Source organism: Triplophysa rosa, linkage group LG24 (assembly GCF_024868665.1).
Source record: "Triplophysa rosa linkage group LG24, Trosa_1v2, whole genome shotgun sequence".
Classification (NCBI taxonomy): domain Eukaryota; kingdom Metazoa; phylum Chordata; class Actinopteri; order Cypriniformes; family Nemacheilidae; genus Triplophysa; species Triplophysa rosa.
In genome coordinates, this window is record NC_079913.1 from 3,886,912 (window position 1) to 3,903,506 (window position 16,595).

At 43.8% G+C, this 16,595-nt stretch overlaps 1 protein-coding gene across 2 annotated transcripts; it reads left to right on the plus strand.

Moving 5' to 3' along the window:
* Nucleotides 1-711: 711 nt before the first annotated feature.
* arid2 (AT rich interactive domain 2 (ARID, RFX-like)) lies at nucleotides 712-15,311 on the plus strand. Of its 2 annotated transcripts, none has more exons than XM_057324230.1 (21): nucleotides 712-1,210; nucleotides 1,328-1,421; nucleotides 2,035-2,132; nucleotides 6,583-6,716; nucleotides 6,842-7,060; nucleotides 7,141-7,208; nucleotides 7,467-7,536; nucleotides 7,652-7,902; nucleotides 8,080-8,176; nucleotides 8,315-8,524; nucleotides 8,612-8,776; nucleotides 9,046-9,121; nucleotides 9,362-9,496; nucleotides 9,619-9,821; nucleotides 9,920-12,261; nucleotides 12,512-12,651; nucleotides 12,732-12,870; nucleotides 12,968-13,050; nucleotides 13,125-13,254; nucleotides 13,430-13,521; nucleotides 13,871-15,311. In XM_057324230.1, exons 1-21 carry the CDS (start codon nucleotides 1,119-1,121, stop codon nucleotides 13,980-13,982), a joined length of 4,950 nt encoding a protein of 1,649 aa, XP_057180213.1. In that variant the 5' UTR covers nucleotides 712-1,118; the 3' UTR covers nucleotides 13,983-15,311. The 2 variants fall into 2 exon arrangements, with proteins under 2 accessions (XP_057180213.1, XP_057180212.1); XM_057324229.1 differs by having other exon boundaries at nucleotides 713-1,210; nucleotides 12,509-12,651.
* Nucleotides 15,312-16,595: the final 1,284 nt, after the last annotated feature.

Consider the following 16,595-nt stretch of genomic DNA (forward strand, 5'->3'; position numbering starts at 1 on the left):
AAATGGGGTCTTTCGTGTCGAGCTCCGCCATTTTGTGGCAGAATAACTTACGAGAGGGGTGCGTGTAATGGTTGAATGTAGTCACCCTGTGTCGTTTATATCCGCCCGGCGGTTATCACAAGGAACCGGGTGTAAACTCATCGACCGAAACGTAGCGCTAACTAAACTACTTGAACTGCAGACACAACAGTTTAGCTGAGGCAAATGAAGTCTAACCTACATGCGTTGCCATATATAGGATATTTTTATATTATAAATTTCAAAGGTTTGCATATAAAATACCTAGAATTTCTAAGTCGTATAAATTAGTCTTAAATTACATTAAGTATATAGTCATATAAAAATATTTGGGCATATATAGAATGCAAAGTAATATTATAACAATAATACAACACAATAAGACAACTAAGTACTATTCGTTGTAGATGCCAATGAAAACAATTATAAGAATCCACAGTTAAGAATGTGTTTACATATTTTAAAGTAACATTTCTTTCTGTGTTCTTGAATGGTTTATTTAAATATTTGTCTGCGGAGAAACAAACAACTTTTTTAAGATGTAGTTTTATTTCTTATTCAGTGTAAGTGGACCATCCCCCACCGACTCTCATGGGCTCTTCCCGTTTTCAACGGTCGGGTACAATTTTGAGACGTCCCCTTTCCCCCAGCGAGCTTCGTCTATTGTTCGCGAGCGGCGCTGTGGCGGTTGCACTACCACCGCTGGCCTGCTGAGGGCGCCACGGAGCCGCGCGGCCTCGGGTCTTTTTGTCTGAACTGGATCCCGCTGCCGCTTCACAGTGTGCGCGATTAAACCGGAGCCCCGTCCGTCCCGCACTGTCAAAAAACCCACACCAAAACCCAACGCAAGCGCAGCCAGTACCGTTGATTTCCCGTGCAGCCGCGAGCATGACGGGTGCGGTGCTTTTAGGCTGAGCTCGGTCAGGTTTACGGGCTGTTCAGGGTGCCGTTGGAGCGGGTTTCTTCACTCTCCTCATCCGTCATTTCTTTAACTTTTCAAACACGCAGCCGCGCCGGAGCGGAGCGGACCGGAGCATGGGATCCCCGGACTCTTAGGAACCGAATCTGAGCCGGGGGTTTGACCGAATTTCAGCGAAACGATGGCGAACTCGACGGGGAAAAATCTCCCCGAGCAGCGGAGGAAAGGACAGGCTTTCCTGGACGAGCTGCGGCAATTTCACCACAGCAGAGGGTGAGCGCGAGACATGAGCGGGAATTTCTCTCAGATTATAAACTCGGGTGACCCGCGCTGACCGGGTAAAGGGTCCGGAAGGGCCAGGCATACTTATTCTGCTGTATTTCTCCACAGATCTCCGTTTAAAAAGGTTCCCGTTGTGGGTGGGAAGGAGCTGGACCTGAGCGCTCTCTATGTGAGAGTTGTTTCTTTAGGGGGCTTCGCAAAGGTAAGTTTCGCTCACACACTTACAAAACTACATTTCTCATCCCTCACACACACACGCAGCTTCACTCTACGGCCCGGTTCGGCGAATCTGACCGGGGTTATGCCGTGCATCGGCCTGTGTAAGAGTATGTGTGCATGAGTGTGTGAGTGAGTGTGTGTTCGCCCCAGACGTGCACACAGACTTTCACACACACTCGCTCACTCAAAATTACCGAGCGGCTTTCACATCGATTATCAGGACGGAGGATCTGCTCAGCCGATGCCCGTCCGAACCGGGCCGTGCCGATCAGCGGCTTTATCTCTCCCGTGTGGCAGAGGATTGGGTGACTGTAGGCCGCATACAGGCCCTTGTGTTCCGCGCTGTTAAAACACCCGCAAACCGCGCCAGGTCGGCGGTCCGGACGCGGGGTCCGGTGGGCTCGGACGGGGTCCGTCCCGGAACGGCTGGTTTCTCGACGCCGGGTGTGATTTATTAATTTCAGATGGAAAAGTTGAAGTTAGCCCAAGTGCTAAATGGAGTTAGCATGCACAAACACACTCACTCTCTCAAACAAATAGTTTTTGCGTCTGAACCGAACCCCCTCACATATCACCTCTCTCTCATCACCCCACAGGTGTCCGACAAGAACCAGTGGGCCGAACTGGGCGAAGATTTTCATTTTCCCAGGAGTTGCTCGAATGCTGCTTTTGTTTTGAAACAGTACTACCTTCGGTGAGTCTTTATTTCTCTCTTTCAGCTCCAGCACGTGTGCTCAATGTTTACAGGCGCTTCTTTGCTGTGATGCCCTTCAGTCTGGGGCTCGGTTCCGGTCCACACGTGTGTTGTCGAGAATAAATTGTGTTTTGTTGTGTTGCTGTCTACAAAGTGTTTTATTTTGGATGACTGTACTAACTTTTAAGTGTGCATCTGATATTCAACATGCAGCTCTTTAAGAAGTCTTAATGCTCTATTATTAAACACATTTATGAATATCTATTATAGACATTTAAATAATATTCTTATTCTGTAAGTTTTACTGTGGTGGTTTACATGTGATAGTGGCATTTAAATAGCTCCAGGTGCTTACTAGGTTATTTTGCTTATTAGGTTGCTGTCTGTTTTGTGATGTTTTGTATCATGGAGATTTCATGCACGTGTTGTTGTGTGTAAAGAACTGAAAGTGCTATTCACTGAAGCACATGCATCATTTTTCTGTTGTATGTACAGTTGTAGAATGCAAGTGCAGTATGGAGCCTGTGGCGGCGTTGTCTGCTTCTGCTCCACATGTGTTTCTCTGTAGTTTAGTAGGTTATGGGGGTGAGGAAGACAGTTTTGGCAGCAGGGAGGTTTGGGGCTGTGTGGACCGCGAGGAGCTGTACACCTGCCATACAACAGACCGAAACTCCGTTACTCTCTTCACCTTCATTTCAGATGAGAAAGGCTGTTTATGAACACTAAGAAGGGAACAGATCTTAGTACAGTAAGGGATGCAACGTATCAAAGAATACCAAGTTGTCTGTGTATATTAGAAGAGTTCATAGGGTTAATTTAATTATTATAAAGAGGTTTTGGTGCTGCTTCATTTCTGATGTAACGCATGTTGTTTTTGAAATCCTGGAGAGGTTTGTGTCATATTGAGTTGTAAGTGTCTCTCAGGGAGTTTGGAGTACTGGATAGAAACCAATCCAAAGCTTTTAAGAGTTAAAAGATCACTTACAGCAAGATGATGCACTACCTGTGATGGAGAATCGGTTTCTCTCTTTGTTACTAAAACACCACATCCACACATCTGTGTGCTGTGCTTAAATAAATTCAATCCAACGTTTTGTTGTTAATGATGTGAGAGCATTACAGTTGAAAGGCCATGTTGTAAGCTGCTGGTGTTTTGATCGGGTCAGAAACGGAGGATGGTTAAATCACACATCATTTATGAATCCTACACATGACGGAAAACATTCTGCAGGTCTTTTATTTGCCAAAAATAAACTGAAGCTCAAATACACAGTTAAATACTTAAGCCTTTAAAAAAACTAAACTTTTCATTTCTACTGGAGCGTCACACAGACCTGCAGCAGGTCATATGCTGAGAAACAATTGCTTTGGTGGAAACCACTTGCTTTCTCAGCTTACACCTGTGTTAGTCTTCAGTTATAAATGTGGGAGGTTTAGTAGTTCAGGTGTATCCAGCAGTACATTTTGTAGTTAAACGTTTCTCTCTCATACAGAAGTGGATTTGATAGTTTACATCATCATAGCTGGAGTAAGATTTGAACCTGAGGTCTTGAGCTTTGTGGTGTGATGTGCTTGATGCTTCGATCAGAATATGTGAGATGAGTCATTTTAATGTGCGATATTTGTCTACCAACCAAAACACAACACGCGTAAGTGTCTTGGCAAGTTCATTATTGACATATCAGCATTATTCTTTAGAAACAGCACTTTTCACCAAGAGCGTCAAGATATGATGTAAATGTTGTTCTTATACTTATATTATTCCATTGAGTGTTAAATATTAGATACCACGTTTATGTCTCGTGTGTCCAAATGGTGTCAATTGTTGCAATGATTTGAGTTCAGTATGTTACGTGTGACAGATCTCCAGTAATAATCCACATCGATTACAAACATTTGGCGAAATGTTAAGACCAAACAGGTCAATGATTTTTAGTGTTTTTGCATTTAACAGAAGTCCATGCGCGCAGTTCTGTCTCTGTTTAAGTTTGTATCTGTTGTGTAACAACTGTTTGAAGCTCCAAGAGCAGGTGAAGTTGACCCCGCTGACTGTGTCTCTGGTGCTCTCCAGTAGAGGGCAGCACATAACTGTATTTGAAAAATGAGGCACGTGAACATGATCATGGTTCCTCTTCTGTTAACATCATTTTTCTTTTGATCTCTCCTCTGGACAGCAGATGTGAATCCTGTCAGGTTTTTTAAATCATCTACTGTTTATAGAAGGTTTGCACAAAAAGAAACGTAAAAAAGTTAACGTAAAATGTCTAATGCTTTTACAAGAGTGACGGTCTGATTGTGACGCATGTACATCTCTCTTATGACACGATTCCATTCGGTTCATGAGTCTCTCTTCTGCAATGATGTGAATCAGGTGTTTTAAATGGGGAATAAATTCCAAATGTGCCATTTGTGATGGATTGAATGGAAAATAAGTCTCCAGGACCACAACCGAAAACCACTGCTGTGTTTGTGTGTGTTTAAAGTTTATTTTCCTCTTATTAACGACTTTCATGGACATGCTCTAATGTTAAAAATCCTTTCCCATATAATCTGTTTTTTTTTTTCTTAGAGCTAGATTTATTTTAATGAATAATCATAATGGTGTGAGGATGTTTTGATTTAATGTGAAGATGTTTTTGTGACGGTGAGCTGTATATTCAACATTTATTTGTGTATATATGTGTGCATCTGTCTGTCCAGTGAGTGAGTAGTTTTGTAGTATTTAGGGTGTGCAGATGTCTATTTTTAGTGATCCGTATTGTAGTATGTGGGAGGTTTGTGTGTGTTAGAGAAGCTCATTCAGTCGAGGGAATCACTGGTGGTGAGTCATTCACAGATGATGTGTATGTGTAATATTACTATCAGTGTCACAATGGTTGATCTGTGAGTCTTTTGTCCGTCTTAAAGTGAGTTTTACAGTTATGGTAAATTGTGCGCTCTTTTTGTTTACAAGCTTTTTGTGTTCGCTTGGCAGTTATGTGAACATTTCTTCACTCGTGACACAGACGCTCTTATATTTAATTTCTGTTATTTACAGGCTTATTTAATGGCTTTAGCGCTTCTTTAGAAGCTGTTGTGACCTGTCGCTGTCAGCAGAGGTGGGTAGAGTAGCCAAAATCTTTACTCAAGTAAAAGTACAAGTAACTTGAGAAATTGTTACTCAAGTAAAGTAAAAGTCACTATTTTAAATTTACTTGAGTAAAAGTAAAAAAGTATGCAATGAAAAAACTACTCAAGTAGCTAGTTACTTAGTTACTTTGTATCTGATTATATAGGCCTACTACATTAAATTAATATTAACGCCAATATTTTAATATTACATTTTAATCAATATTTTTAATTATCATAAGCAGATATCTTTGCAATATACTAGAGAGACTAAAGAATAGACAAACACAGAAGAGACAAGCATTTCTGTAAATTTCATCTAGTCCTGATGTCAATGTAGTTTACACAACTTATTTAGAATAATAGACCATGTCAAACTAAAGCATGAACTAAACTCAGAGCATTTCCTAAGATGATCTAGAACATCTGCAGTGCTCTCTTAAATGAAATACACATTTTTGAACAAAGCTCATGTTTTCTCGTGTCGTGTCACGTGTGTGTTGTGAAACGCTCTTACTTGTAAACAAACAGTAAACAGTGAACCACACGCCCATCAACACGTTTTCTTCCTTCTGTTCTTCAAATGTATATTTCTGCAAGCCCACGTCTCTGTGTCTGACAGGTAACGCGCATGTTGCTGTGTCTGACGAACAGGTCGCGCGGGTGCGCGCATATGGCGGGCATTTATCATTGCTGGCAAATAATATGACACATTTGCAGTTTTGATTGTATAGATAAATTAATATCCACTTCATCCAACGCTCTTTGTGTTCTGCGTGTTCTTAAGTTTCGCGCTACGAGGAGTGAGTAATCCTGCTTCAGATGATTCAGATCGTGCTGCGAACTGAACAAATCATTATTTTGAACTGATTCATTAGCCTATTCAAATGGTTTTTCCCATTGTTCAATTAATGCTTTCAAAAGAATCGACTCAAACGAATCGATCACTCGGGAATGCCCGTAAAAAGAGACAACAACCTTGAAATAAACAACGCGTTTTAAAAAGCATATTTTAAAATGAAGGAACGAAGGAACGTCACGCAATGTAAGTTATGTAACGAAGTAAAAGTACACACTTTTAATTTTACTTAAAAAGTACATATTTTCCAAAATGTTACTCAAGTAAATGTAACGAAGTAAATGTAGCGCGTTACTACCCACCTCTGGCTGTCAGATATCTGAACGGTTACAGGCAGCTACAAGCCATGCAGTTCTTGAACAGCTGTTTGCTGAATTTAAGAGCGTGTGTGTGAAGAATAAATCCTCTCTGCACGTTGTCTTTGTTTTACTCTGCGATCATGAACACATCTGTTCATCATTCTGTTTGTTGATGTTTCTGCAGATATTTAGAGAAGTATGAGAAGGTGCATCACTTTGGAGAGGAAGATGATGAGGAGCAGCCGGGGAATCCCAAACCTTCACTTCCGATCGGTGCAATACCCACATCATACAACTACCAGCAACACACTGTATCAGGTACACACACGCACATCATACAACTACCAGCATGTATTTGTACTGTATTACGATACATTTACATAATGTGCATGTTTACCGTAAGTTCTGGACATACATAAGTTTGTATATTTGTCTCTTGACAGACTATCTCCGCCAAAGCTATGGGCTGTCAACAGAATTTGTTCCTCCATCCGATTACAACAAACTGGTGCTGTCTCTCCTGTCTGGGCTCCCGAATGAGGTGGACTTTGCCATCAACGTGGGCACGCTGCTGTCCAATGAGAGCAAACACGCCATGCAGCTTGAGAAAGATCCCAAACTCATCACGCTGCTGCTGGCGCATGCGGGCGTCTTTGATGACTGTATGTTTGTTTAGTATGTACACGTCACCACTTTATCATTGTGTATGTGAGCGACTTAACCTTGTGTGTTTGTCCCGCAGCGTTAGGAAGCTTTTCTGCTGTATTTGGAACAGACTGGCGGGAGAAAACTTCACGAGACTTTGTAAAGGTACGAAAATATTGCTTTACAGAAGGTGTTTTAAAACTAATTTGTTACTTTAGATTTAGATTTTTCCATTTGCGGGAGCATTTAAGTCATGTGATGGTGGATATTTTGGTGAAAAAACTCTTAAGGACCAAGAATATGTAGTTTTTGACAGTCTAATAGTGTAAATTCAGGTCGTTTTATAAAGCAAAAAAATATTTTATGAGCAGAATTGTATATTAGGTGTTACAGTTCATAACTGTTATTATCATGCTTTCTTAGTTTTGGAAAGAGGTCATTGAAGACAACGAAGTGAAAGATCTCATCTCAGACAAGAGCTGCACACCCCAAAGTACGTGGATGTTCTAATGCCGTGCGCACTTTCGTTTCCTTTGATGTGGTGGTGACGAACTCCAAGTGTAGTTGAGATGTTGTAACAGAGCGTGTGTGTGCTGTGTGTTTCTCAGACGGATCAGAGACGAGGCACGTCTGCACGCCTCTCTTCCACCCGCTGCGTAACGTGGGCATCGGAGACATGGAGGGCCAGCGGGTGTTGCAGGTCGCCATGATTTTGAGGAACTTGTCATTCGAGGAGACCAACATAAAACTCTTGGCAGCTAATCGCACGTGTCTGCGCTTCCTCCTACTGTGTGCGCACTGCACCTTCATTCAGCTGCGGCAGCTGGGTCTGGACACGCTCGGCAATGTCACGGGAGAGGTCAGAGTTCAAATCTTTACTAGTGATCTGTATGGCTGAGTTTTTTCTGACTATGGATCTCCTTTTCAGTAAACGTAGCTTGATATTTTATGTTATTCAAATTTTTGTGAGCAGGTATGCGTAACCTGTATCCACAACTGGTTGTGTTTGTTAAACACGTCTGTTTTTCCTCTTCAGCTTCAGCTGGATCCAGTTGATTTTCGAACAACACACACAATGTTTCACACCATCACCAAATGTTTGCTTTCACGGGATCGGTTTCTCAAAATGAGGGGTAAGAACTGATTTAGTTTAACTTTAAGATTTCTTGAATAAAAAGCTTTCTGCCCTGGGCTCTGACTAGAAATAGCACTGTGCTCATTAAGGTTGTTTGCCATGAATGAAAATTAAACATGAAATGTTTCCTCTGCAGCCATGGAGATCTTGGGAAACCTCAGCAAAGCGGAAGATAATGGCGTTCTGATCTGCGAGTATGTGGATCAGGAGTCGTATCGAGAGGTAATTGCCCTCCTAACTTTGCCGGACATCATGCTGGTTATCTCAGCTCTGGAGGTTCTCTATCAGCTGACCGAGCTCGGGGAGGTCACATGCTCTAAAATCGCCACAGTGGACAGAAGCATAGGTACATATTCAAAAGCTATCGGTGCTGAGTGTTCCTTCTACCCTTTAGCAATAGTGAAATAACAGGGATAGCTTGTGTTTGTCTCAGATCTTTTAGTGCGGCTGGTGTCAGTGGACTTGCAAACATTTGGACCAGATGCCCTGACGGCGGTAAAACTCATCGAGCATCAGGCATCCAGCAGTCAGGTCTCAGAGGTTCGACCGCAGCTTGTAGAGAGCGTTCCTTCTCCCACGCAAGGCACTCCTGGATCTGGTAAGAGCCTCACTATAATCCATTTTTCTCTTTTTCTTGTTGTTCTTGTTTATTCAGGCTGAAGTACATGCACACTTGCGTTGTGAAAAAGCATTTAAAACATTAGTGTTTGGGTGCACAAGTGTCCTATTCTGCTCAGAATGAAAATTGAGGATTTTTGCAATTTCAAGAGATGGTTGTGTGTTCTGTTGTATGCTGACATCTGGTAAGCAGAACGAACTGCTTTTGAGCCTTGAATCAAAAACAACTGTAAAACATTTTGATTATAGTGAACAGAGTGGCGGTGCAGCCCACCCCTCCACCTGGAATTGTAGAAGCAGATGGAGAGAAATTTGCAGCTCAATGGTAAGAATAAATGCCTCCTATGTCCTTGCAAGTTAAATTCATGACATTTCTTAGTTTTTATAAATGCTTTCATGTAGCTCAGTGGTTAGAGCGTGGTGCTAGCAACGCCAAGGTCATGGGTTCGATCTCAGGGATTGCACATACTCGAATACGAATGTATAGTATTATGCATTGTAAGTCGCTTTGGATAAAAGCGTCTGCCAAATGCATAAATGTAAATGTTTTTCATGCTTGCTGTAGGCTAAATGCACATTTTGAGGTTCACTTGGAGAGCTCTGTGTCTCGCTCTGAGATGTACTCTGAATATCTGGCGACCTGCAGTAAGATGGCGCGGGGTGCTGTGCTCACGTCCAACAACTTCTACAAATGCCTGAGGTGAGGTTTGTGCAATCATCGAGCGAATTGTTGTAAAGTTGGTCTGTTCTCCCTCATGTTAGTCTTTAACATTCTGAAGTTCACATCTTAGAAATTCAATGCTGTCTTTGTCTGTTTCCCAGGACGCTGTTTCCTAATCACACGGTGAAGCGCGTGGAGGACTCGCGGCTGAGTGGGCAGGCACAAATCCATGTGGTTGGTCTGCGGAAGAGGTCGATTCCTCTTCCTGTTCAGCTTTATTATCAGCAGCAACAACAACATCAGGCCAGTCCTACAGTAGTTCCCAAACCTGAAGTCCCCACAGAATCTCCTCAGCCCCAGTCAGGTATGAACAGAGTTGAGCCAGAAACACTTGTTTTTACTGTTGAAAGTGTTTTTTAATTGAAAAGATGCTAACAGTTTGTTTGTCTAATTGATGTGCAGTGCTCGTCCGGGCACCAAGCCTTACTGCCGGCCAGGCAGCACCACAGGTGGCCTTGACCATGCATGGTACTCCCAGTGCTCCTGCGCCAGCCCCGACTGTTCCACGGCTCCTGATAAACCCGCCAGGACATGCGGCGCTTCCCGCCTGCCCTCCGGCCATTGCCCCAGTCCCCCCACGACCCAATGACATTCTGACAACAGCCATGATCCAGAGCTCCATCCTCACATCGTCTGCTGCACCTACGGTTCCAAACCACAACACTGTCACCACTGCCTCTCCTTCCCAGCAGCCCTTGCTCCACCACGCTCCTGTTACACTGATCCAACAGGGGCCACCCCAGGGACACATATTTACAGGGCAGATGCAAGGTGTTTGTCCTTCAGTAGGCCAGCAACACCTGCCTGCCCCTCAAGTGCAGCAAGGTGCCCCATCCCAGGAGGCCGTGGTACTTGCGCCCACTCAATATGTGAGCGCACCTTGCACGTCGTTTTTGGCAGGCGGGCAAGTGGTTACGGTCGCAGGTGTACAGAGCACTCATGGGCCTCGTGTTGGATTTCAAAACATCGCCCCCAAACCTGCACCACAAGCTCAGTCGCTGCAACCTCAGCAGCAGCAACAACTACAACAGCAGCAAAGTCTAGTCATCGTCAGTCCAAATCCACAACCTACCACTGCTTTTGCTCCAGCTATTCATCAAATTGTATTGACCAACCCGTCGGCCATGCCTAGTGCTCCAACTATTCAGCTCCCAGTGCAACCCATGGCACCTTCACAGCCTGCTGTTCCAAACACACCGGTCCCTAACCCCACACAGGTCCAGCAGGGTCAGCCACACACAGTCAGCCAAATGCTCTCCGTGAAGCGTCATCAGCAACAGTTTCAACTTCAGCCGCCACCTCCACCTGCCCAGCCTACCTCCACAGAATCGAGTCTGATCAAACAGTTACTGCTTCCAAAACGTGGTCCTTCCACACCTGGAGGAAAACTCATACTCCCTGCTCCCCAGGTCCCCACCCCTGCTAGCAGCAGGGCGCCCAGCCCTCAAGTCGTATACCAGGTATCCAACAGTGGTCAGGGGACACCTCAGCCACAGTTAAATGTGCAGCTCGTGCAGAGTCCGTTGCAGGCTACCGGTGCTGTCCCCATCTCCATCCTACCCGGGCAGATCATTTCCACCTCTACCCCTGGCACCCTTCTGCAGGCGGCACCCAGCAACCAAGTTACTTTCACAGTAGTGCCAAACTCTGGCTTCCCCGCTGCAGCAGCTGTCAGCCAGGGAGCGCCGACTTCTATTGTATGTCAGACCAGCCTGTCTGTCAGCACAGCCCCGCCCACAATTGGACTGCCATTGACTCCGCCTCTGCCAGTTGCAGGAGCCGCTTGCCCCACGCCACCTTTCCGAGGTGACAAGATCATCTGCCAAAAGGAGGAGGAGGCCAAGGATGACACGGGGCTTCACATCCACGAGCGTAGGATTGAGGTCATGGAGAACTCCGTTGCTGATTGCTCAGCCAAAACCAGCAATGGGGACTCGGCGGAGGTGGACGGACCTGCGGGCAAGCTGCTCAACGGGAGGAAATTTGACACGAGTCTACCTCCATACCACTCAGGGAACAGCCAGGCAGAGCAGGGCATGCAGGCGCTAAACGGCCCTGCCACACAGGGTGGAGAAGGCCCTGGGAAGCAGATGTTGGTGGACCCTAAAAAGCTCATGTTGAATGGGGTCTGTGACTTTGAAAGATCCGATGCCACTACTGGTACCCATCCAAGCAAAAACATTCCAAATCATAAGGCTTCCAAACACATGGGGAACGGGGAGGTGCTGTCACATCAGAAAGTGCACGGGCCCCTTACGGACACTATCGCTGCTCCTCAGCAGGACACTGCCAAAGCAGAGCAGGCAGAACGCCTGGCCAACGGGCCCAAGATCTTCAGCCACAGTGCTGAGATCTCCAACGGCCCCTCGGTCCAGAACTCTGAAACACTGGGCCTGAGGCAACAGCACCCACCTCATAACCACTCCCCACCTCCACCCGCAGCGGTATCCAACTTTCAGCACCCACCTGGAGAGGAGCTGCTCTCGCCTCCTGCTAACGGCACCTCTGAAAGCCGGTCGCTGAAGAGACCGCTGGAGGATGGGGATAGAGGTGCCTCTGGAATCCCAACGAAAATGGGCGTACGGATAGTGACCATCAGTGACCCCAACAATGCTGGCAACATCGCCACCATGGTGGCCGTGCCAGCAGGCGCAGATCCAAGCACAGTAGCAAAAGTAGCAATAGAGAATGCAGTGCAGCAGAGAACAAGCGTGCCCTCTCCGCTTCCTGAAAACAACACTCAGGTAACGTGTTTTTAAGTTTCTGCTTTTTGAGGTGTGCATTAGGAATTATTTTGAAGATAAGCGTGTAAATATCAGAATGGTTCTAAATACCTTTGTTTTTATATTCACTCCACTGTTTTGCATTTGCACAAGAAATAAAAATGCACAAATTAAGTACTTAAGTAATTGCTACAGGAAATGTACAAATTAAATCAAATTAACTTGATCTGTGATCGAATATATGAAATGTTTCCATTCGTCTCAACAGCAGCCTGTATCAGAGCAGACTCCTCCCCCAGCAGAGCAGGCCGCACAGGGAACCAACCAGAGTTCACAAGCTTACGCCACCTCTCCAGAGCAAGCACGTAAACCTGGACAGAACTTTAAATGTTTGTGGCAGGCATGCAGACGGTAAGCACTGCCGCTGGTTGCGATCGAGCTGTCGATCAGTGGTGCATGTTAACCGTAACACTGTTTCTTTTGTATTTCAGATGGTTTGACACGCCGTCACAAGTGTTCTACCATGCAGCTACTCATCATGGCAGTAAAGAAGCGTACCCAGGCCAGTGCCTCTGGGAGGGATGTGGCCCGTTTCCTCGTCAAAGACTATCCTTCATTACACACCTGCAGGCACGGCCCTCCTTCTCTGTATTGCCAGTAATAATGCCATGAGCCCTGATAGCTGTTTAACTGTGTCTTATCAATCGATGATGTATGTGTTGTGCAGGATAAGCATTGTTCGAGGGATGCGCTCTTAGCTGGACTCAAACTGGAGGAGCAAACACAAGGCAGCAACACCAACACTTCCAAGTGTGTAGAATATCTTACCGGTTTTGTTTGATGTTTTTGGAAATGTTTGTATTGATGATGTTTGTGTTGCGCAGGTCTCCTCCAGCAGCGGTCAGCAGTCCTCTGCCCGCTCCCAGACCGCAGAAAGCGCTCGGCAATCACCCCAGCGCAGCGCTGATGGCTCTACGCAGGGGCTCGCGAAATCTCGTGTTCAGGGACTTCACAGTGAGTATATAATAACATTTTTACATTGTTTTATGTTTGTCTGAATAGTTCATTAGTGGATAAAGTAATTCTGATCCACTTGAAAGAAAACTCATGGAAATTTCTCTTGAAATATTTTGAAACATGTTTGAAATGTCTGGTAACGTTAAAACTTGTATTTATTTTCTCGGCTCAGGATGATAAGGAGGGACCAATGACCAAACACATCAGATTAACTGCTGCCTTAACTTTAAAGAACATCGCAAAGTACTCTGATTGTGGACGGAAGTAAGTTATCCTTTTTATTGCTGTGTTGTAGATTTCTACTGTCTGCACTGTTCAGACGTCTCATGAACTGTCATGAACACGTCCAGGTCATTGTAAAGATTCAAAAATGCAAAAGCTCAAAGCACCTGAAGGCATTATAGTGTTGAAGCATTGAACATAACTATATAAAGTTATCAACTTAAAAGAAAAAATCTTCATGAAGTTTTATAATAGGTATTGGTATTACAATGAAAATGTCCGTCACATTCTATTACATTTTGTGAGAGATTTACCCATTTAACGGGTTTAATTTAACACTCAGATGATGTCTGACCACTGTAAAATGTTTGTCATGTTTTTGTGTGTTCAGGTTGGTGAGGCGGCATGAAAATCATCTGTCTGTGCTGGCTCTGAGCAGTATGGAGGTCTCCACCACGCTCGCTAAATGCCTTTACGAACTGACGCGCTCTCTGCAGGCCTGAGCTCAACTCAACCCAAAAACCTTCAAAAGGAAATGAAAATGTTCCCGTTCCGCTGCCACACAGGCCGCCAGCAGCGTCGGGGCGACGTCTCTTGGCCCTCTGAAACCCCACCTCTGTCTCTCCATTCCACCGATCCCCCTCCCTCCCCCTTACAAACTGCCACGGGTCTTCCACCAGCCACTCAGAAACCAGCGCACATTTCACTCTTCGAACCGCCTCGTCACGCCCGGCAGAACGAGCACATTTTTGTAGTCCCAGAGGAGCGCCGCCGATCGGGGCAGGGGATCACGTGGGCGGGGGCAAGTGGACATGCGGTGCGGGTCGGCAGAGGTGTGGCTAGATGATTTTTGTTGTTTTTGTTTTTTCTTTGTAACTTGATAGCTTGGTTTTCTTACTTGAGCCGATTATATTTTCACTTATTTATTATTGAAATAAATACCGATATGAGTAAATGAGAAAAAAAAACTAGTGTAAATATTTGTGAATAGATATAAAGTTAAATGAGTCTCCTCCTTCATGCCGCTGCAGCCCGTTGGTATCAGAAGCATTACTTTAGTAGATTCAGACTCGCCTCTGTTATTTTAACCCCTCGTATGAGATGTGATTCTATACTCAGCAGTGGATGAATGTACTTAACCCTGTAAATATTCTGCGAAGGTACTGATGCTGTAAAGTTTTGGGAGGGCTGGCAGAGGCCTACAAGGTTTTTCTTTGTGGAACTGTGATATTCCCCTCATTGGCCCCTCTTTCTTTTTGTACTATGTAACTTGTAGAACTCATTTTGCTGGCTGAAAGAGTATGAAATAATATATCGTATGTCATTTTGTAGAAGAGATGAATATTGAAGGTATTCCCCACAACCTGTATTCACTGTAACGCCAGTGTGCGAGCTGCCCGCCCGTGCGCCAGTCCTTTTGTATTTGTAAATTGGTTTAAATACATGGAGTTTTATACAGGTTTTCTCCTGTGTTCTTTTCTTTCCTTGCAGGTATGATATTTTCCTCCAGATCGTTTTCTATCTTAATATAGTGTGGGGATTTTATTGTACTCTTTTTTTTTTTCCTGTTTTGTTTGTTTTTTCCATTCGTTCTTACGACCATGCCACATTCCGGCTCCCGGACCCCCAGGCTGTCCTCTTTTGCTGTGTGTTGTGTAACATTTATTACTGCCTGTTGTGTTAGCATCCCAGCGGGGTCACGGCCCCCACTCACCATTTTTGCAGTGTCTGTAGGGTGTGTGATGATACATATATCTAACAGTCTGATATAGATTGGCTTCATTTACTTTGGTGACTGTTTATAGTTTTTAAATAAAAGAATGAACATTTTTGCCATGCTTTTGACATGCTTTTTTCTTTGGAATCTCTTGCACACTTCATAAAAAAACATTCATCTGTTTGTGTTGCTAAATAAAAAGGGCTCAATCTTCCCACAGATTTTATAACCTCTGATCTAACTCACAAATGCCGGTCATGCACAGGTGAAAATCAAGACTAATGAACTTCAGGTGTGTTTCAGTGGGATATAAACTCCACAAATTGTCTAGGATTTACTGATTGGATAATTTCGGGTGTGAAATAAACACGGTACAAACCGTACACCACCAACATTTTATTTTATATAAAGTTTTTTTATAGGAAATGTTGTGACCTGTACATTTTGGAAAGCTGTTTTTCTCTGATGAGCCCAGTTAAAAAATTCTATGAAATCTATGATTTACTGCAGTGAGTTATATAAAAACCGATATACACTTGCATAACAAAGTTGTTCATAATTAAATAAAAATCACAAAAATAAAATGTTTTGTGAATTAAACATCTCGGGAGAATGCTGGTCTTTCATACTTTGAAGTCTGTTTGAAAGAGTTTGAAATCTTTGTTCCTTTTCCTAAATCAAATCACACTGCTTTTAAGCTCCATTACTCGCGATAAAACCTCTACTTAAGTATCAAGTTTGTTGGTTTAGGGGTTGAATGTTTGTTTTCTGGGATTTAATATGATTTTGAAAGTCGAAGAACCCAGAACAAATCCAAACTCTTATACTAAAATGCATTGGCTCAGGGGGTTAAGCTCTTGCCTTTCTTACCTGAAAGTCTTCAAATCGCATTCAAAACTCTACATAAAATACACAGAAAACACAGAACCTGAATGAAAAATCATATCAAACCTCTGCAAACTCAACATCTCAGGGGTTGAATGGTCTTGGTTCAAATCTCACTATTAAGATTTTTAAATGGCATTAAACAAAAAGCAAACTTCTGCAAAATCTCTTGATTTTCATACCTGATAGTCCTGGTTCAAATCTCACTGTTTTAAGACTTTGACATTGCATTCAACAAATCCAGCAGTTTTTAAGGTTCTGTGATCATATAAAACAGAAAACCTCATCTTAAAAAGTGAGCTCAGCTAAACACTTGTTTCAATTGAAATTCCACAGTAGGCCTTTTTGCTTTTTTAAATCAGGTAAAACAAACATCCTTTATCATAAAAACCCTCTGCAAAACCATGCAAGTCCAGTCGCTCAGGGGCTAAATTCTTGCACTCAGTATTTGAAAATACGGGTTCAAATCCCATAATCTTTAAGGTTCTGTAATCATAAAAAGAGAACCTCCCTG